The 16,919-nt window shown below is 35.4% G+C and overlaps 2 protein-coding genes across 6 annotated transcripts in view; one reads left to right on the top strand and one right to left on the bottom strand.

Annotated features, from left to right (window-relative positions):
- The window catches only part of LOC139961924 (beta-1,4-galactosyltransferase 6-like), a 21,021-nt gene extending 15,121 nt beyond the window's left edge, over positions 1–5,900 (bottom strand). The window contains exon 1 of one of the 2 annotated variants that reach the window (XM_071961624.1): positions 5,159–5,900. The gene's annotated coding sequence lies outside the window, so the exon portion shown is untranslated. The remainder of the gene's footprint in view (positions 1–5,158) is intronic. The other variant, XM_071961622.1, reaches the window with a different exon arrangement.
- The window catches only part of LOC139961922 (adhesion G-protein coupled receptor G7-like), a 26,769-nt gene continuing 13,383 nt past the window's right edge, over positions 3,534–16,919 (top strand). Inside the window, exons 1-4 of one of the 4 annotated variants that reach the window (XM_071961616.1) lie at positions 3,534–4,120; positions 10,699–10,746; positions 14,080–14,577; positions 15,308–15,406. In XM_071961616.1, the coding sequence (XP_071817717.1) occupies positions 4,057–4,120; positions 10,699–10,746; positions 14,080–14,577; positions 15,308–15,406 (709 nt within the window). In that variant the 5' untranslated portion in view covers positions 3,534–4,056. Of the gene's footprint in view, positions 4,121–10,698; positions 10,747–14,073; positions 14,578–15,307; positions 15,407–16,919 lie in introns of all 4 variants that reach the window. The other 3 variants (XM_071961615.1, XM_071961618.1, XM_071961617.1) reach the window with 3 other exon arrangements.

Raw genomic sequence — 16,919 nt, 5'->3', positions numbered from 1 at the left:
TACCGGTTAAACGAACTATTAATAATGGTATAGGCCGACATCCGTATATTAAAAACCAGGACGAGGCAGTGGAGCTTATTTCTCACGCTTGTATTGTCCAATATCGACTCTTGAAGGTGATAAAGTTAAACTTTTCGTCTTCCCAATTCATCAAAATGCTGGAATTATTGCCTAATCAATTTTATCTGATACTTTCTTAGATATCAGTTCATATATATTTCTGGCTAATTTGATATCTATCAACTGTTTTGTTTGGCCATTTTGGAAGTAAACTCTCGTCAATGTACAATTTAACGTCAATTATTTGTAAAGACATCACGATTTAAAACCAGAATATCATCTACCAGAATGTGATGTGATAAACACATATCAAGATAACATATTAAAATATCAAGATCGAAAGCATGGCAGTTTTTATTTTGTATTGCAAGTCTGATGTTATGGGATGTGCATAAATTAAGTAATAAAGTAAAAAGCAAAATAAGTCGATTAAATAGGATGACGTCGTTAATAAATAGACAGGTAAAACAAAATTAAAACAAAAACATACATAAATTATGTGTAGTTTCGGTAGAGAGAACTTTATATGTAAGAATGGCGTACTTTTGAATGAAATCATGTCTCTTCAATAAATGTCTTTGTGGAAATAATCATAAAAGTACTATTGTTCCTTCTTTGTTTATGTCTTATGTTAAATTTGCGAAAATTGCGTACACCACCGAGTGGTTTCCCAATATATTTATATAACAATGCTATTACTTCCACAAATTTTGTTTTATATTTGATCAATTAAATGAAATACGGTAAAGGTCCGAGAGCGAGTACATGCAGGGTTATAATGTTATATCAGCTGGGATTCCAACTTGACAATCATAATTCTTACTCATATATAGCAAACCTCTTCATGCGGGTAATGTTGCGACATGCATGTTTATTGCGATTGCAGAATATCTAATCTACCGAGAACATAATGAGACTCAATTAATACACATATAGAAGGCATATTGATGCTCTTCTCTTTCTTACATAAAGGTATCCATTTTATATTAAGTGTTATGGTTCACCTTGGTTTATCGACCATGCAACAATCGATGTAGAGACCATAGCTTCCTAATAACTTTCGGCGAGAAGTGGATGTATATTTTTAATAGCCTTTAAACATCTCCCTATAGTATATGACTATATACCAGAGAAGCATGATCAGTAATGCATAACACCTCTGTGACATATAGATGTTTATATTTGCGGTGTGTAATTCTCTGCATCATGTAAACATAAACGTCTTGATACAGAGGATTAATCATATATTTATTAAAGGTATATGCCCCTTGCTAGAGAAGCTTTATTGCTTGACAAAACTGAGTGCTCGAAAATGTTCGGCATCTTTAGATCAAAACCACTAAACCAAAGCATTTTCAACTTAAAATAAGAAGATTAAAAAAAAAAAAAAATTCCTTCAAATATGATATTACTTTATGAATGCAATAGGCAACAGCAGAGTGCATGATGTCATCACATAAGTTCAGTTGGAAACGTTTTGTTTTTTCATGATAATTATAAATCACTTTAATCAATTAAAGAGGGAACTAATATTTTTACAAAACAAACTTGCATTTTTATGAGTTTCTAAATTCGGAGAACATTGACAGTTTAAAGAAACATTCCAAATTTATCACATTTCAAGGATAAACCAACAAGAAGATTATATCAAACTCAACAGATTTTATTCTCCAAACTCTAGATAAAGGTTGGCTTGAAGTTTAATTATTCATCATGATATCATCATGGAGATGAGATGTTCCGTAAAATCTTTACTTTCCTTGAAGTTGCTCTTTTGCTTATATATAGATAGTCCTCCATGTTCTCTCTATTTAGAAGTTTATCACTATGTAACTTGATTGTAAGGACGCCATCTTCACTCAGATGATGAATGACTTGTACATAATAGAGAGATACAAAGTATTTTTGTCAGCCAAATTACCATGGTGACATCACAAACACTTCTGTACACCAGATACAATCTTAATATTTCACCAAATGTATCTCCCACAAATTAAAAAATGCTATTTTGATGTACCTTTGAGCTAAAAATACAAAACATTTTTCCACAATGTGGTTAAAACAATAATTTTCACTCACTGTAGTATCCCTTTAAACATGCACAGGCATCAACCGAGTTTCGGATGAATTCTAAAAGCATTTAAACACATCACAAAATGATGCGTGGACATCATGTTATATATGATCACTTTTCATAAAGTTCTATTAGTTACAGAATTTTACATGAAATTTGGAAATTTCGCCTTGCTATAATCTTATTACAATATGTCATTCTAATTTTGTCTGGCCCTTTTCTTCTTTCATGTTACCTCGCATAAGAGGTTCAGTTTTTGGGTATACTTAAGCAGGAAACTACATAATAGTTTGCAGCATATGAGAATGATATATGAATATATTTAATACATTATCGTGGGGCAACTTGTCGTGTGCATTGACCAGACTCGCAGTACTATAGTATATACGCAGAGGTACGGGTACAAGAACATTTTCCATTTTATGATTACAAATAAGAGTATTTAATCTTGTAAATTTAACCTCTACAGATTTCCAAAATGGCGGAGTAGGGTACGCGTATATACAAATCCCTCTGGATTACTACGAGTACTGGTAACTGTGCTAGAATACGTGTACGTATTCACTACACAGTCTGACATGTACGTTACGTTATCCACGATCTTTTCATTAAAACTTTAACGTATATTTAGGAGCTTTATTCCGCCAGGTATGCCAGTACAAGCTTTCTTAAGGCAATAACCACATTCTAATGTAGGGGAGGAAGGATTGGGGAAGAGGAGGGGGAGGTAGGGAAGGGGGTCGGTCGGTCCGTGTTTGAGAAGAGATCAGACTCTTCTTGATAGTCTTTTATAAAGTTACTTTGTTTTATGTACGTCCTAAATCATCCTTGTAATAAGCCTTTTAACCATTCTTATGTTTACAAATGGTATACCATATATAATGAGTTATAGCGAATGTGATTTCCAACCTTCGTTCGGTATACTAGTGTACATCGCCGGGTGATTATACTTATTCCTGCTGCTACCAGTGCGACTTTTTCTCATGTGTTCAAATGAGTAATTTATAATAATAACAATCCTCATCCTCATCCTCATCCTCATCCTCATCCTGATCCTGATCGTCATCGTCATCGTCGTCGTCGTCGTCGTCATCATCATCATCATCATCATCATAATCATAATCATAATCATTATCATAATTATAATCATAACACTACATTTATATAGGGCTTAATTAATACAGCGTTTCAAAGCGCTTTACAAAGTAGGAAAGAGACAAAGGAATCCAAGCCTTGGGAGAAAAAGAAACTATAGGAATCAAACAGAAATGTTTTAAGTTGTCTCTTCAAAATACAGAGGGAGAAAGAGTCACGAACGTGAAATGGAAGTTCGTTCCAAAGAGAAGGCGCAGCGACAGAAAAGGCACGATCGCCATAACAAGTGCGGGTACGTGAACCAGGAGTTAATTGCAAATGCGCATGATAGCAAGAGCGACGTAAATTGTCCTAACTACGTGGCTTTGTTAATATCACAACCAAATCCATGCTTCATTAAGTAACGTCTACAAGGATATGACATAATTTATACCGCGAGATGAAATACATTTAAAGAGATATAAAACATATAAACCAAAGAGGGAAAAACCAGAATCGAGAATTCACTCCTGACCATTCAGATCGTCCGAATGAGTTCAGGAAATTGGGAACAGGAAGATGTGAAGGACGATGTTCTTCCGCATTACGGTCTGAAATAACGAACGACCTTCGGTTTTATATATCAGTGAGTATGGTAGCACTCTAACAGTAATTCATTTGCAGACGTCAGAAGTTGCATGAACGACACATTTTCAAAACGAGTGAAATAAGCGATAGCGTATAGAAACTGCTATATATTTTTGGGGAAGCAAAAATCGTCTCTCTCTCTATTGAAGCATACAACATTTTCTTTTGACGACGGAGGTTCATCCTGGAATAATCTGAGTATGGCATCAACGTATCGTATTATTCTACAGTTCGCTTTATTTTTATACTTCAGCCACGTCTTTGGTAAGTTATCATGTTTTTCCTCTTTTGTTTTGTTATCTTTGTTCATAATATATAAACATAAAACAGACGTCATGAGTCCGTACACCCAGTAAGTAAATAAAAACAATAACAATAATAATAATAATAATAAAAATCTACATCACAACTGATTTTGTCCTGTTGGGAATTACCATGGCAAGATAGGAATTGAACCTTAGCCTTTATTATGACAGACACGAGTGGACACCATTTTGGTCATACCATGTTGGCGGCAGGTCTTCTGCCACTGGGAGAAATGATCAATTTAATTTGTCCCAACGAAAATATGATGGCTTTTCCATTCAATTCTTACGCAGTTGTGTGTCCATTTATTTGTTTCATTTTTACTACACAAGGCTCATAGTAATTTGGTAACAGAGAGACTTTTCTAAGTAATTAGTAATTGTAACAATTATAATAGAAAAACAGAGTTCATTATAGCTTCATGAGGTTTGTTTATGAAAAAAAAGACAATGGCGCAATGATCACCTTTTCCATGAGTGTACTCAGTTTTCTCATTAGAATGACTATAGTTGCAACATTTCGTGGAGTGAAGCAATCACTATAGTTCAACGATGAATACACTCTGCGGTAAGACTGAATTCAACTCCTCTACTAAGGGTCATTCTCCAGAACACCCTCAAAACTTGAATCATTCATTCTTGAGAAATTACAGTGGATTTAGTAACCCTCTCTCTATAACCTTTCATTATACTTTACGGTTCTAATATTTGCTAAAACTATATTTTAAATGTGTAAAGACTAGAACTTCTTTTAAACTTCTTTCATATGTTGCATATACTTATAGGAAGTAATATACCAATGTGAAGTCAATACAGTAAGTTAAGGTTTGGTTACAACGTCGGCCAGTGATGGATGACATCTGCAGGATGTGAGCTTGCGTATAATTATTTTTACTTCATATGGTAAGAATGTTAAATATCAAGTTTGCCTGTGAAAGAAATGTTATACTAATATTATGCACAATACTGTCAAATATTATCGGGAACAAACACATACCCGTCCGTTGTCTTACTGAAGAAACACACCGAGAACGGAAAAAATGGAAAAGCAAACTTCCTTTGGTATATTGAATGTCTGTTCCTTCTTTTTGTTTGTGAATAAGTTGGCGCAAAATGACTATAAGGGTAAGTTTAAGATTACATCGCCAGCCGTTTTATTTAAAATGTTGGCTCATATCCGAGGTAATGGCATTTCCTTACACGAACATCATAGTGATATGTGTGTTCATTTCCGATCGAAATATCACATCAGGAAAGAACTTGCAGAAAGGTGATCACCTTAAGCTACTCATACCTTTAATGGATAACGGAATGAAAGGAAAAACCACCCAAAAACTGATAACATTTCTTGGTAAAATTATATCCATACAATTTGAGTGGGGAACTTCCTGAATAAAGTCATTCTGACGTCAACTAGACTCATATGTCAAGAAGTGAGTTTTCTTTAAACACAGACATAAACAGGTACACGCGTCGCATAACTACTTTATAAGATATACTAAGATATAGGCCGCTCTATACTTTGTTAGCCTTGTGTACGTATATGCCAAAGATTTAAAGTCAGACTTGTACTGTTTGCTAAATATGTTGCTTTCAAATCAAACACCAATTTTTTAATGCAATATCAACTACACTTTCACAAAAAACAGAAGTGTATCGTGCACTCTTTATTGTAAAGAGTGAGAATTCACTATTTGAAAGTGCCCAAATATGATCATTTTATAAATGAAGAAAAGTCACTGTTATGAAAGACTGAACTCGTGTCAACTTCACTCTATCAAGAAGTGAGTGTTTTCATTCTATTTAAGAGCTAAAATTACAAGATCTCACTCTATGGAGAGGACTGAGATCCCTTCTATAAAAGCTGACCAGTATGGTCACTCTCAATGATGGAATTCTCACTCGTTAACGTTAAAGAGGGCGCACAAATCATAGCAAGCTTTTTTTATATAAAAAATATGGGTTGACACTGTTTGTATTTCCACCCTGAGGAAGTTACCTATAAGCTGTTTGCTCCTTTTGTTCGAAAAGGAAATATCAAAGAAATTGTAAATTATAAAAAGAGCATCATCTATTATGCCGCCGAGTGAGCCTGTTAAGAAGTGAAATATGACCATTGGGCAGCCAGCCAGCCAGGCAATCCACGCTTCAAAGCTTTTATTGACACTTATTCCTAAACCAGTATGTGGATCTAACGAGGAATAAGTTTATGACGCGGTGACTATGGTTAAAAACAAGTGGATCAAATTGTACGTTGTTAAATGTCATTACAAAAGAAGCTACCAGTATGCCATAATCATGTTTTTCTTTGTTATTCAAGGAATCCAGATTATAAGTACATATCCGATATCGATATGTACTTTTTTGTAGCAATTCTTTTAGATTTATTATATTATAAGGGAAAAGTTAGTTTAATAGCAAAGTAAACCGCTCATGAAATTTCCTTTCTGCTTGTCCATCATACACACCAAAATGCGGGTTATTTAGTTTAGCACACTGACTATAAGGAATGGTGCAATAAAAATTCGTAGAATAAATGCTAGTTTTTATCTACGCAAATATTATGTTTATTCGATTCTTTATGCGCGTGATGCGATTCTTGGGCACTATTGTTACTGATATGAAGATAAGAGAAACATATTTTAGTAAAGCTATTCAAATTTACAGAGCAAAGTATAGGCCAGGTGTGAGAAGACGATTTGCAAATACATGTGTCACATTTTCCTTTAATGGTCAGGCAGAAATATATTATGGAAATTCATATCATTTTCAAGTAATGTTAAACTTTAAAAAACGCTTAGTTAATTCATTCAAATCATTTACTCTTCAAGAAGGGACACAGATTAGGTTACATACATTTTACAACATTTGGAAATAACTTGGACGGTCAGAATGCATGAAATGTTCTTTTTCCTGAAAAGGTTTCGAAATCTATAGAGAGCCATAATAATTCATAGGAAATAGTGATGAATTTTAACGTACCCTTCGTCGTCTACGTTAACTCCTCACTGTATAAGTTAATCTGTACAACCCGCAACGGTCTGTCATACCTTTGTCGTGTAAGTTGTGGCATTTTACCATTTCTCTTTCAAATTCAGAGTGAACTGTTTACTTATACCTCCGTAAGGTATGCCGGTTGTATAATTACGCAGAAAACTTATTTTGAATTGGGTGGAAATTTAAAACTTGTACCTATAGCGGTTACGTAATACTTGTGTGGAAGTAAGCGCTTTGTAGCAAACACATTGTCCTAGCAGGCTGGATTGGTCTCTTTGTACTAAGTTTGTTGAGCCTGAGAAGATGGGGGACAGCGAGAAGCTTAGTCCGAAAGGACCATGAGAGTACCCTTGAGATATATAAGCCGACAGTGGCTTTCAGTTGAGACAGTATTGTGCAATATCTAAACTTGAGGTAAGATCGTCATGATCATACGGGTAGTCTAGATGTAACAGGACGGATTTACAGTGAATAACGTTCCTTGGGGTCTCATGCCCAGGCGCTTTCGTGGGTGGCTCTTCTTTAAGAAAAAAAAAAACTAATAATGTACCGGATAAATTGTCTCGCGCGATAAGATTCTGAAATGGAAATTCAAAGTAATATAACAGCACTATGTTTACCCTTTGGATTTGACGATGCCTTTGGTACTGATTAATCATAATATATAAAATGAACATAGCATCAACTTGTAACAAAGTAGCACTTCGTAATAGCACCCTACCTAAATCTCAAGGAAAACACCGCACTTTGGCAATTCTAGGCAGGTATTGTGACCTAATTTGACCATCACATATATTATACTTTTGCTCATAATGGATTTGACACGACGCAAAGCATTATATTTGAAATCCAATATTGCCCCATACATGTCATATATGTAATCTTGGTATAAGGAAATAATAAAAAACTTCTCGTAATATCTACCAATACTCGTCACATCCTTATCAAAACAAAGAGTGAACTGCCCTCCAAAGAGCACCCGCATATACCAATCACGAGTAGCCTATAGGTTGTTTTATATTTTGTTAACTTTGTTAAAGTGCACAGTCGTGGGGCGGTAAGGTGTAATTGGTACAGGAAATAAGCTAAATAGGCTAACAGCCATAGAAATGATCTTAATAGCAACCAAAAAACAAAAAAGCAAGAAAAAAAAACAGCACAATTATAGGAATACACCGTGCATGCCAATATCCTCATCACGAAAGTGTAAAAGTGCATCAACCGTGGTGGTAAAAAAAAAACGAAAGCTGAAAAAGAAAAAAAAAACAAAAAAAAACAGCCTATGTAGACAAGGAAGGAGACGAGCATGAGTATCATAACGCACTTAATATGTAATTCAGGTCTCAAAGTTTATATTTCCTTAAACGGTTTATTGTTACTGATTCACAAACAATGTTCTTTTAGTTATAGAAGCAGTGTAACAATAACTTAACATTCAAAGAGAGTATAATTTCTGATCATGAAACTGTTTATCGATTACTCCGCCAAACATCATTTATTTAGGATCCTATGGGCTGGAACGAGCAGTATCACGACATGTCTTTTTCATGTGTGTATTCGTTTGGTAAACTAGATATGAAGGCGCATCAACTCATCGATAACTCTGACATTCAGTATTTCGGTGTCTATAATGCGTATCTCCAAACTGCCGCTAAGTTTAATTAAAACTACATACAGCAGGGACTTATGTTATGACAGGTCCAAGTTATGTTAACAAAGATGTTTATAATAAAAACGACTATTTGTTCCGTTCATATAGTTAATTATATACGGTACAGGTAGCCTAGTACAGCTCCACTTATTATTACGATGCCTCACTCTTCGGTCTGTGTAGCACATACTAGGCTATATGTATAGTCACAGTACTAGCGGCGTTATATTTATGAATAACACTAAACCGGGATTAAAGGGATACCAATAGCTATATATGATCAACGACTTTATGATGGTCAAACCGGTGGGTCAGAATCCAAAACGATCGTTTAAATGATCGGCGCTCTTGTCCTCAGAGGGAAAAGAAAAACGAACAGCGGACAAGTTCAGCACTCTGATCATCTGTGTGATCTGCCAAAGATCGGGAAAGTTAATAATAATTATAATAATAATTTATTCTTATATAGCGCTTTACATCAAAGAATGATCTCAAAGCACTTCACAAAATCGCATAAAATATTACAACTTAAAAATATTACAGCGTAAAAATATTACAGCCTAAAAAATATTGTATCAAATAATTAACAAAATATTGCAAAATATTGCATCAAATTAACAGCAATGGATGACACGGAGCATACCTATGTATACAATGTATTGCGCACGACGTTGTGCCAGAAACTACGATTCATTTGACCCAGGATCATATCGGTTACCTAGTGTAAACAGCGTGCTGTTCTTATGGAAACTCCCTGGTGTAAACGAGCGACTTTGGGTTATAACATAATCTCCCACTTTAATACTACAGACTGGATGAACTAATCTAGACTATCTTGCACATTAGCTTGCCCAGGTTATGTATTTTTAGTCGTACTCGAGACATTGTGCAAATCATTATAGTGTCAGATTACTATAGTACGTGGAGCCTTGTAAATATATACGGGTATATTCATAACAATGGAAAGCTCTAGTTGTATTCGTGCTCAACATATTATACAGATACTACAAGGCTATGCTCTCTTTGCTTTCCTTATATACTCAATACAGATTACTTAGCAGTTGAACAGCAGGGGAATGTTTCACCAAATAACACAGAAGCGCGAGAAAATGCAGTTTCTACATATTGAATTCCCCAAGCTAATCCCATAGCTTAACGTTTTATCTACAACCACCCAACTAATTCATATCACATGAAGAAAGAGAGAGAGGGGGAGGGTAAAATGGCGTCATTCTATTATGAATTACGACAGTAGGTCGGATGAACAATGGAATTCCAGTTTCCGTCTGCATATTCTTTCCTCAAACTACTTCCGATAATTACATTTGTTGAACATTTTCGCACCACGTCAGGCAGTAGGACACGAATTGGTAAACATATCTCCACATTAGATTTTCACACGTTAGATACACTACTCGAACGTGACGGAAATATCGAATTAACAGACCGATCGTCCGTGAAACCCCAAATGACCATGTGTTTGTCCCCAGGTTCCACCGTGAGTAGAATCCAGAGTGTATCCTCACCATTACTATACGTCTCCACCCCGAACTTTTCGGCACTCTTTTTCTTTTGTATTTCAAAAGTATCCTCTTGATGAACACTTCACGCCCTGCAAGTATCCACGGGCTGCCGAGGGTAGGGGGAGTGGGGGACACATTTAGGGACAAGTTGTAATATTTGTAATTTTGTAATTCTGGCGATATTTCGCCGCAAAGCTTGTTTGCATGTCAGCTTAACTTACATTCTTATAAATGTAATAAAAGTTCAAGATAAATGAAAAGGGAATTAATATAATTTAAAGAGTCTAAAGCTGCTAAAATGATAACAAGTATTGTAGCAACATATTATGTATTGGTATGGCTTTAACCAGTAATTTTAATCAACAGGTTTTGGCTCAGAAGCTGTTTGCATTCCTTGCAATTACACTTTCCCACGTAAGTTTGTCTTGACGAAAATCGAGTGTTATTAGAAAAGAATGCCAATATAAATAACAAAATATAATATATATATATATATATATTTATATATATATATATATATATATATATTTATATATATATATTTATATATATATTTATATACATATACATATACCTTATATTTATGTTTTTCTGCCCTATTTCTTTCTTTTTATCTTTCTTTTTTGACATGAAATGTCTACCAGTACATGTTCTGTATGCAAATGTATTCCTGCAACTATATACTTATAAAATCTTGCCTGAGATAAATTAATGAAATTTCCCCATTTATTCGTCATCTAAACAATGTAACCAGAAAATGTATGCATGAATATATAAACCAGCTAGATAACTATCACCTAGAGTCAACTTTTAAGTTACTAAACATAACGAATAGTGTACAGTATATTAGTCATATAAAAGGGATTGTTAAACTGTTTTAATGAGAAAAACGTTAGTTGTGATCTCGTTATCACATCCATCAGCATTACCCCTTTCGAAGTGTAGTTCACAGAACTGTTGTCCGAGGGGGGTATGAATTTCCCAAACAGGGGGAAATGAAAGCCTACATTATAGTAAACATCCATTTGATTATTCTATATAAATATATTTATTATAGTTTTTCTGTTCTGCACTTTTAAAGACAAGAGAAATGAAAACTCCAGTGGACAGTTATTTATACACCTTAGCTACTTATGAGGAAAACCGAAGCAAACTCTCTCACCTAACCCCCGTTGGCAATCCCGAGTTCGTCCCCGTCTCGATACCGTAGACGTGGCCCTCCCCCCCCTTTTTCCTACCCCATCGGCGCCAATGTTATAAATAAACATAGTGTTGGTTTTGCCTATGCATGATCCCAAATTTACAATATTATTAGAAAAGAATGTTTCATTAAATCATTCAATTTTGTTACTTTATTAACAAAGCAAATCAATTGTTGCACTAATTCATCATTCATAAAAGGTAGGTAACACACTGTCCATGTATCATCATCAATGTCGTATTTGCATTTCAAGCTGTCAACAAAAAAAAAACACAATGGGAACCCCACGCCTCCAACGACCCCAGGGCAATACCCCCTCGTCCTTAATCTCATGGATGCACATATTTAAGACGATGCTTTGTGTTGAATTTACTAAACGTTGGTGCTACGATGTAGCTTCAATTGTTAAAGAAAAGATACATCAGTTATGTCTGAAACATTACCTGTTACTTCATATGTGTATAGTCAGAAACGATGTAATTAATTATGCATTTATATATAGTTTGCAAATGAAACGAATACATTGTATTAAATATGAGGATCAGAAATTGCTTCTGTATGAGAGTCACGTTTTTTTTTAAATGGCCAATTACTGTAATAGTTACACCGTGTAGGATATCCAATCATACGCTAATAATTTATAGCTTGATGAAAATGATCCAATGTTGCACCAAGCACAAAAGAAATATGTTAGACGCCATCTTGTTTATGATTACCAATGCTCATTAATGTTATAATGGTTGTTCACTTATTTATATATATATTTACCTGACCATATATAACCTTTCATCAATTCAGCATTCATTTACAAATAAAATTGACCTCTACAGTAGCCATGCTGTTTCTGATTCCATTGCTTGTCAGACGTATTAGAGGTCTTTGACCATTCCAAATATCAACGACCCCTGCAATAGTTACATTGCTTTGACCTCTTGACGTACGTTCAATTTCAAACTCATGGGTCATATGCCTATAGACAAAAGCAATCACAGTTGTCGACAGCCATCTGTGAATGACACCCTCCGCGGCCCATATGGAAGTCATCCTCAAATGACTTCAGATGGCGGAAATAAAATATTGCAGCCATTCATTTAGGCAAATTAATGTTATTATAAGTCTGGCATTAGGTTCTGTCTTGTTTGTCGATTTCTGCCTTTGATGTGAGCGTTGAACCTAGATACCAGATATCTATAAGAAGAAGAAACTGTCATGTACGCAGGGTTAAATTGTCGAGAATTAGTGAAAGGGGTTTTGTAAATGACACTTCTTCAATAAAGGTAAAATATGGGATAGATATTGAGGTAAATCATGTTGTCAGGTTTTGTCAAACTATCGTTCGGTAGAATGATGTTCACCTATAGAAAACACTGCAACAGAAAAAAGTCTCAAACGTAGCGAAAGACATAAAGGGGCTTGGTGGCTTAGACGCCGAGGCCCAATAAAGGGGCTTGGTGGCTTAGACGTCGAGGCCGAAAATTTCGCATTTGCTATTTGGCACCGGGAAGGGCTTGTACATGAGGGTGACATTTGAAGAGGTAAATTGATCAGGGATGTCAATGGATTGACCCACAGGAATAAATATTTCCATCGCAAAAATCGCTTCTAAATTTCAACTTTGATCCTCGCTATATGATATATTAAATTCGTTATGATAATGTGATCTGTTGAGGTTGATATGGGGTGTCTTATAACTTTGTCGAATCTGATAACAACGCTGAGATCAAATTAAGCTTTAATTCCAGTCTATTTTAATTATCATATTGAATTTAATGAAACATATAGCCTTAACAAAATGTTACTTTAATGTGATTAATTTTAGTCATAAGCATCTGCAGCATTTAATGAATATTAACCTCTCATGTACAGCCATTATTCGTAATCTGCAAGCATATCTAAAAATATATCTACTTGCTTCTCTATATTTGAGATACGTAGTAACTTATAATACTAAAAATTGTTCAATATACCATCAATAACGTTTTTCTCAATTATTTTGTGTTTACTTTATATTACTTTGCATCTGTAATATGCCTATATGTAGCGTTACACAAGATCCTCGTATGCATGATCTTTATGGCTGCATGGGATAATGCAGACCTGGCTAGCATGGATACATATGGTGCCGGTGTGCCAATGTGGATGTGGATGTGAGGTGAATATGGGATAGATCGTGTGTTGTGGGTGTTTATGGGGACACCGAGGCAACTTTCTTCTTCGGATGGTCTTGAAGTGGTCGAGCGGAAAATTAAACTGCCAATACTCTTGACTCCAACAATATTGAGTGGGAAAGTAGTCACAGAGAACTCTGAATCTTTGCATTATGTATACAAAGAAGTATAGTGCATTTTCAGCTGAGGCATATTTAGACTGAAATTTAGGTTTCCCCGAGTAAATGTAAAACTTCCCCGACTGAACCATTAGCCCTCCAAATGACGAGGGAGCGGTGGGCTATGTGGGCCACCTTTGTTATTTCGTTTTCGTTTCGTTTTAGTCGCATAACTGTATCAATAATATGACTTTTTCTTTAAATATGGCTTCAGTTCAAGGAGAACAATTAAGATGCAACAGGACACAGTACAAGCTACCTGATGAGTACGCCACCCTCGCCAATCCACCCAGTGCTGTTGATTGCTCTCTCGGCTACGAAGCAGTCTTTGAACAATGTTATACATTATTAAATGGAACCTACTACCCACGGGCAGCTCAAACTGCTTGTGAGCAGACTGGTGGTACCCTAGCCGAAGTCAGAGACGACGTTACAAATGGGGCTATCTACAACTTTACCATTAGCCAGGACAGACTTGCCGAAACCATCATAGGGGTTCAATGTGGAGAGGATTGTAATGATCTGATGACTTTAGACAATTCTAAACAAAATTTCACTGCTTGGGAAGAATGCGAACCATCCGCGATTAGTAGTGAAACATGTGTGGTGACGAACTTTAAATCCTCGGGTGGAAAGCGCAAAGCACAGTGGAATAACGTAAGGTGTGACAACCAGACAGGGCATGCAAAGGTATATCAAGCCATTTGCCAAATGAAAGGTGAGTTTACGATATCAGACTTCCAAATTGAAGTTTAGCAAATCATCGGTATTACCTCTATGTTTCAGCTTGTTTACTCAAACTTCTTGCAGATAAAATTCCTTCCAAAATACACAACAACATGCAACAATAAACACAAAACAAACAAAAATAGGATTATTTTTAATATTGAATTGCACAATACTCTCAGAAATTATGTCACCAATTTGTTTTTCGTGCAATTTTTTGTGTTGCCTGCAGCAAACTTTAATCACTTATCAGAACGTTACTTTTCTAGCAACTTTAATGGTTGACAACAGCAAAGATTGTTTTTGGGTCAATGGTATTCTTACATTATGGTAACATCAGTGATACCAGACCTGCGCTTCGCCAACTGAGCTATATAGGCCTTAGTTGCTGACTATCCCTATGAAGCCATCTATTGCAAGTAAAAAAAGTGGGGGGGGGGGTGTAACTTTTATAATCCAAAACACCCTTCATGCCGTGTAACGAGGGATCACACCCAAATTTGATTCGAAAGCGCAGGGCTTATAACTCTAAGATAGGTCAATGAAGGTGGATGCGTCTTCTCGTTATCATTTTCCTGCGTAACGGTCATTTTTCGGAAGTTGGCGGACTAAATGTGATTCAATGTTCCCTTTTGAATTTAATAGACAACTTCATTTTTTTTTGTATTCATTAACACAAAAAATGTTAACCTTCTTTCATGTGCTTTGATTTTTGCGTACAGATGCCTGTCCCGGAATAAGATATGCAGACATTGGTATTACATTTCGTCAAACAAAGGGAGGCGAACTGGCTCATTCCATTGAAAATTGTACAAAGGGAGGTAAGGCTGCCGTATGACCATATGCTTACTTTAACTTTTTAATTTCCAATTGAAATGACCAATTGAGATCAAAGTTAACCAGCTAGTTTTATGTTTACGACGTAAATATTTCTATCATGTTTCAATGGAAACAATTTCCAAAAAACTAAACAGATAGCATACTTATAGTGTGAAATGTGCGTTTATAAATCATACGGTTAAAGGTTTGTCAAATATATTAATCCTTTTTATACTCTAATATAAATTTTTGGCGAACTGAATTAGAACAGCTGCAGATGTTCACACCAGTTACCTGCTAAGGTAATTAAATGTTAGCAAAAATACATTGATTGTATTTTCCTTTATTTATATTTACATATGAGATGTATTTGACACCGAGAACGGATATTTCTCTTTTTTTAAACAAGCATCAAGACTACAAGTTGCATTTCAAATGGGATTGTAACTTCCACCAAAGGAAATATTGCAAGTGTCTCACAAATGTTATTGCACTGTATGTTACCCTAGCCTTTACCGTTATATCGTTTGAAGTCTCTTCGAGAAATCGCATCGTTCCCTCAGCGATTTAGGTGAAGAAACATATTGTAGGGGCGGATATAAAGAAGGGCTGTGGCCCTAGAGTCGTTGAATCTGACTCACCACGAAGGCGTCCTGAAGGTCGATCACCAGCAAATAAACTATAGACATGAAATGGTGCTATGCCGATGCCGTTGTATGGTGTAAATTAAGTATATAGTTAGGTCTACACTCAAGATTGCGCATGCTAACTACTTTTTTGGAGAGGTGGGAATGAAAAAGTGGTGGCCTGGATTGTTTGTTCAAGTAGGTTTACCTAAATTTCTAAGTAATAGTCTAGTATACATAAAGTACGGCAAGAATGTGTCAAATATAACGCAAAATACATAACTGGGACATATACATTATAACATCTCATATAGACTTTCGGTTTATCCTCATTTACATATTGAACCCTACACCGAAGTTCATTACTTTTGTTCTCACGTTATTGGAGGACAATAAGTAGTTTTAGATCATAAAGTGGTTCCAATTCGACCCTATATCCTAAGTGACAAAGTAATAGAATATTTAAGGAAAGGAAATGTTTACATTAAGCAAAAATGTTTCCTCACCAAATGTAAAGTAAATGAAAAGGAGGGAAGTTACCCGCACATTTATCACTTTTTTTCTTCTTCAAATGGCATGTGCAAGACCCTGATATTAGTTAGAAAACAGGTTACCAAAGGTCATACATTATAGCTTTACAGTTTCCTGTTCATTTAAATGTCACGGATGGCATTTCAAAGACCAACATAATCCAACAGAGATCATAAAGGTTGGCGTGACATTTTGACTGAATGATTAAAAATGACTCCAACATTTCTACCTTTCGACCTGTGTCTCAAATAATACATTGTGCCATGTAATACCCTGTATTACATAAACACAATTTAAATTTGTTTGCGTTAAACACTTGACCAATTGGACACTTGAGATAGAAAACACACACGTAAAG

Source organism: Apostichopus japonicus, chromosome 20 (genome assembly GCF_037975245.1).
Source record: "Apostichopus japonicus isolate 1M-3 chromosome 20, ASM3797524v1, whole genome shotgun sequence".
Lineage (NCBI taxonomy): Eukaryota > Metazoa > Echinodermata > Holothuroidea > Aspidochirotida > Stichopodidae > Apostichopus > Apostichopus japonicus.
This window is presented reverse-complemented; position numbering and strand designations above follow the sequence as displayed.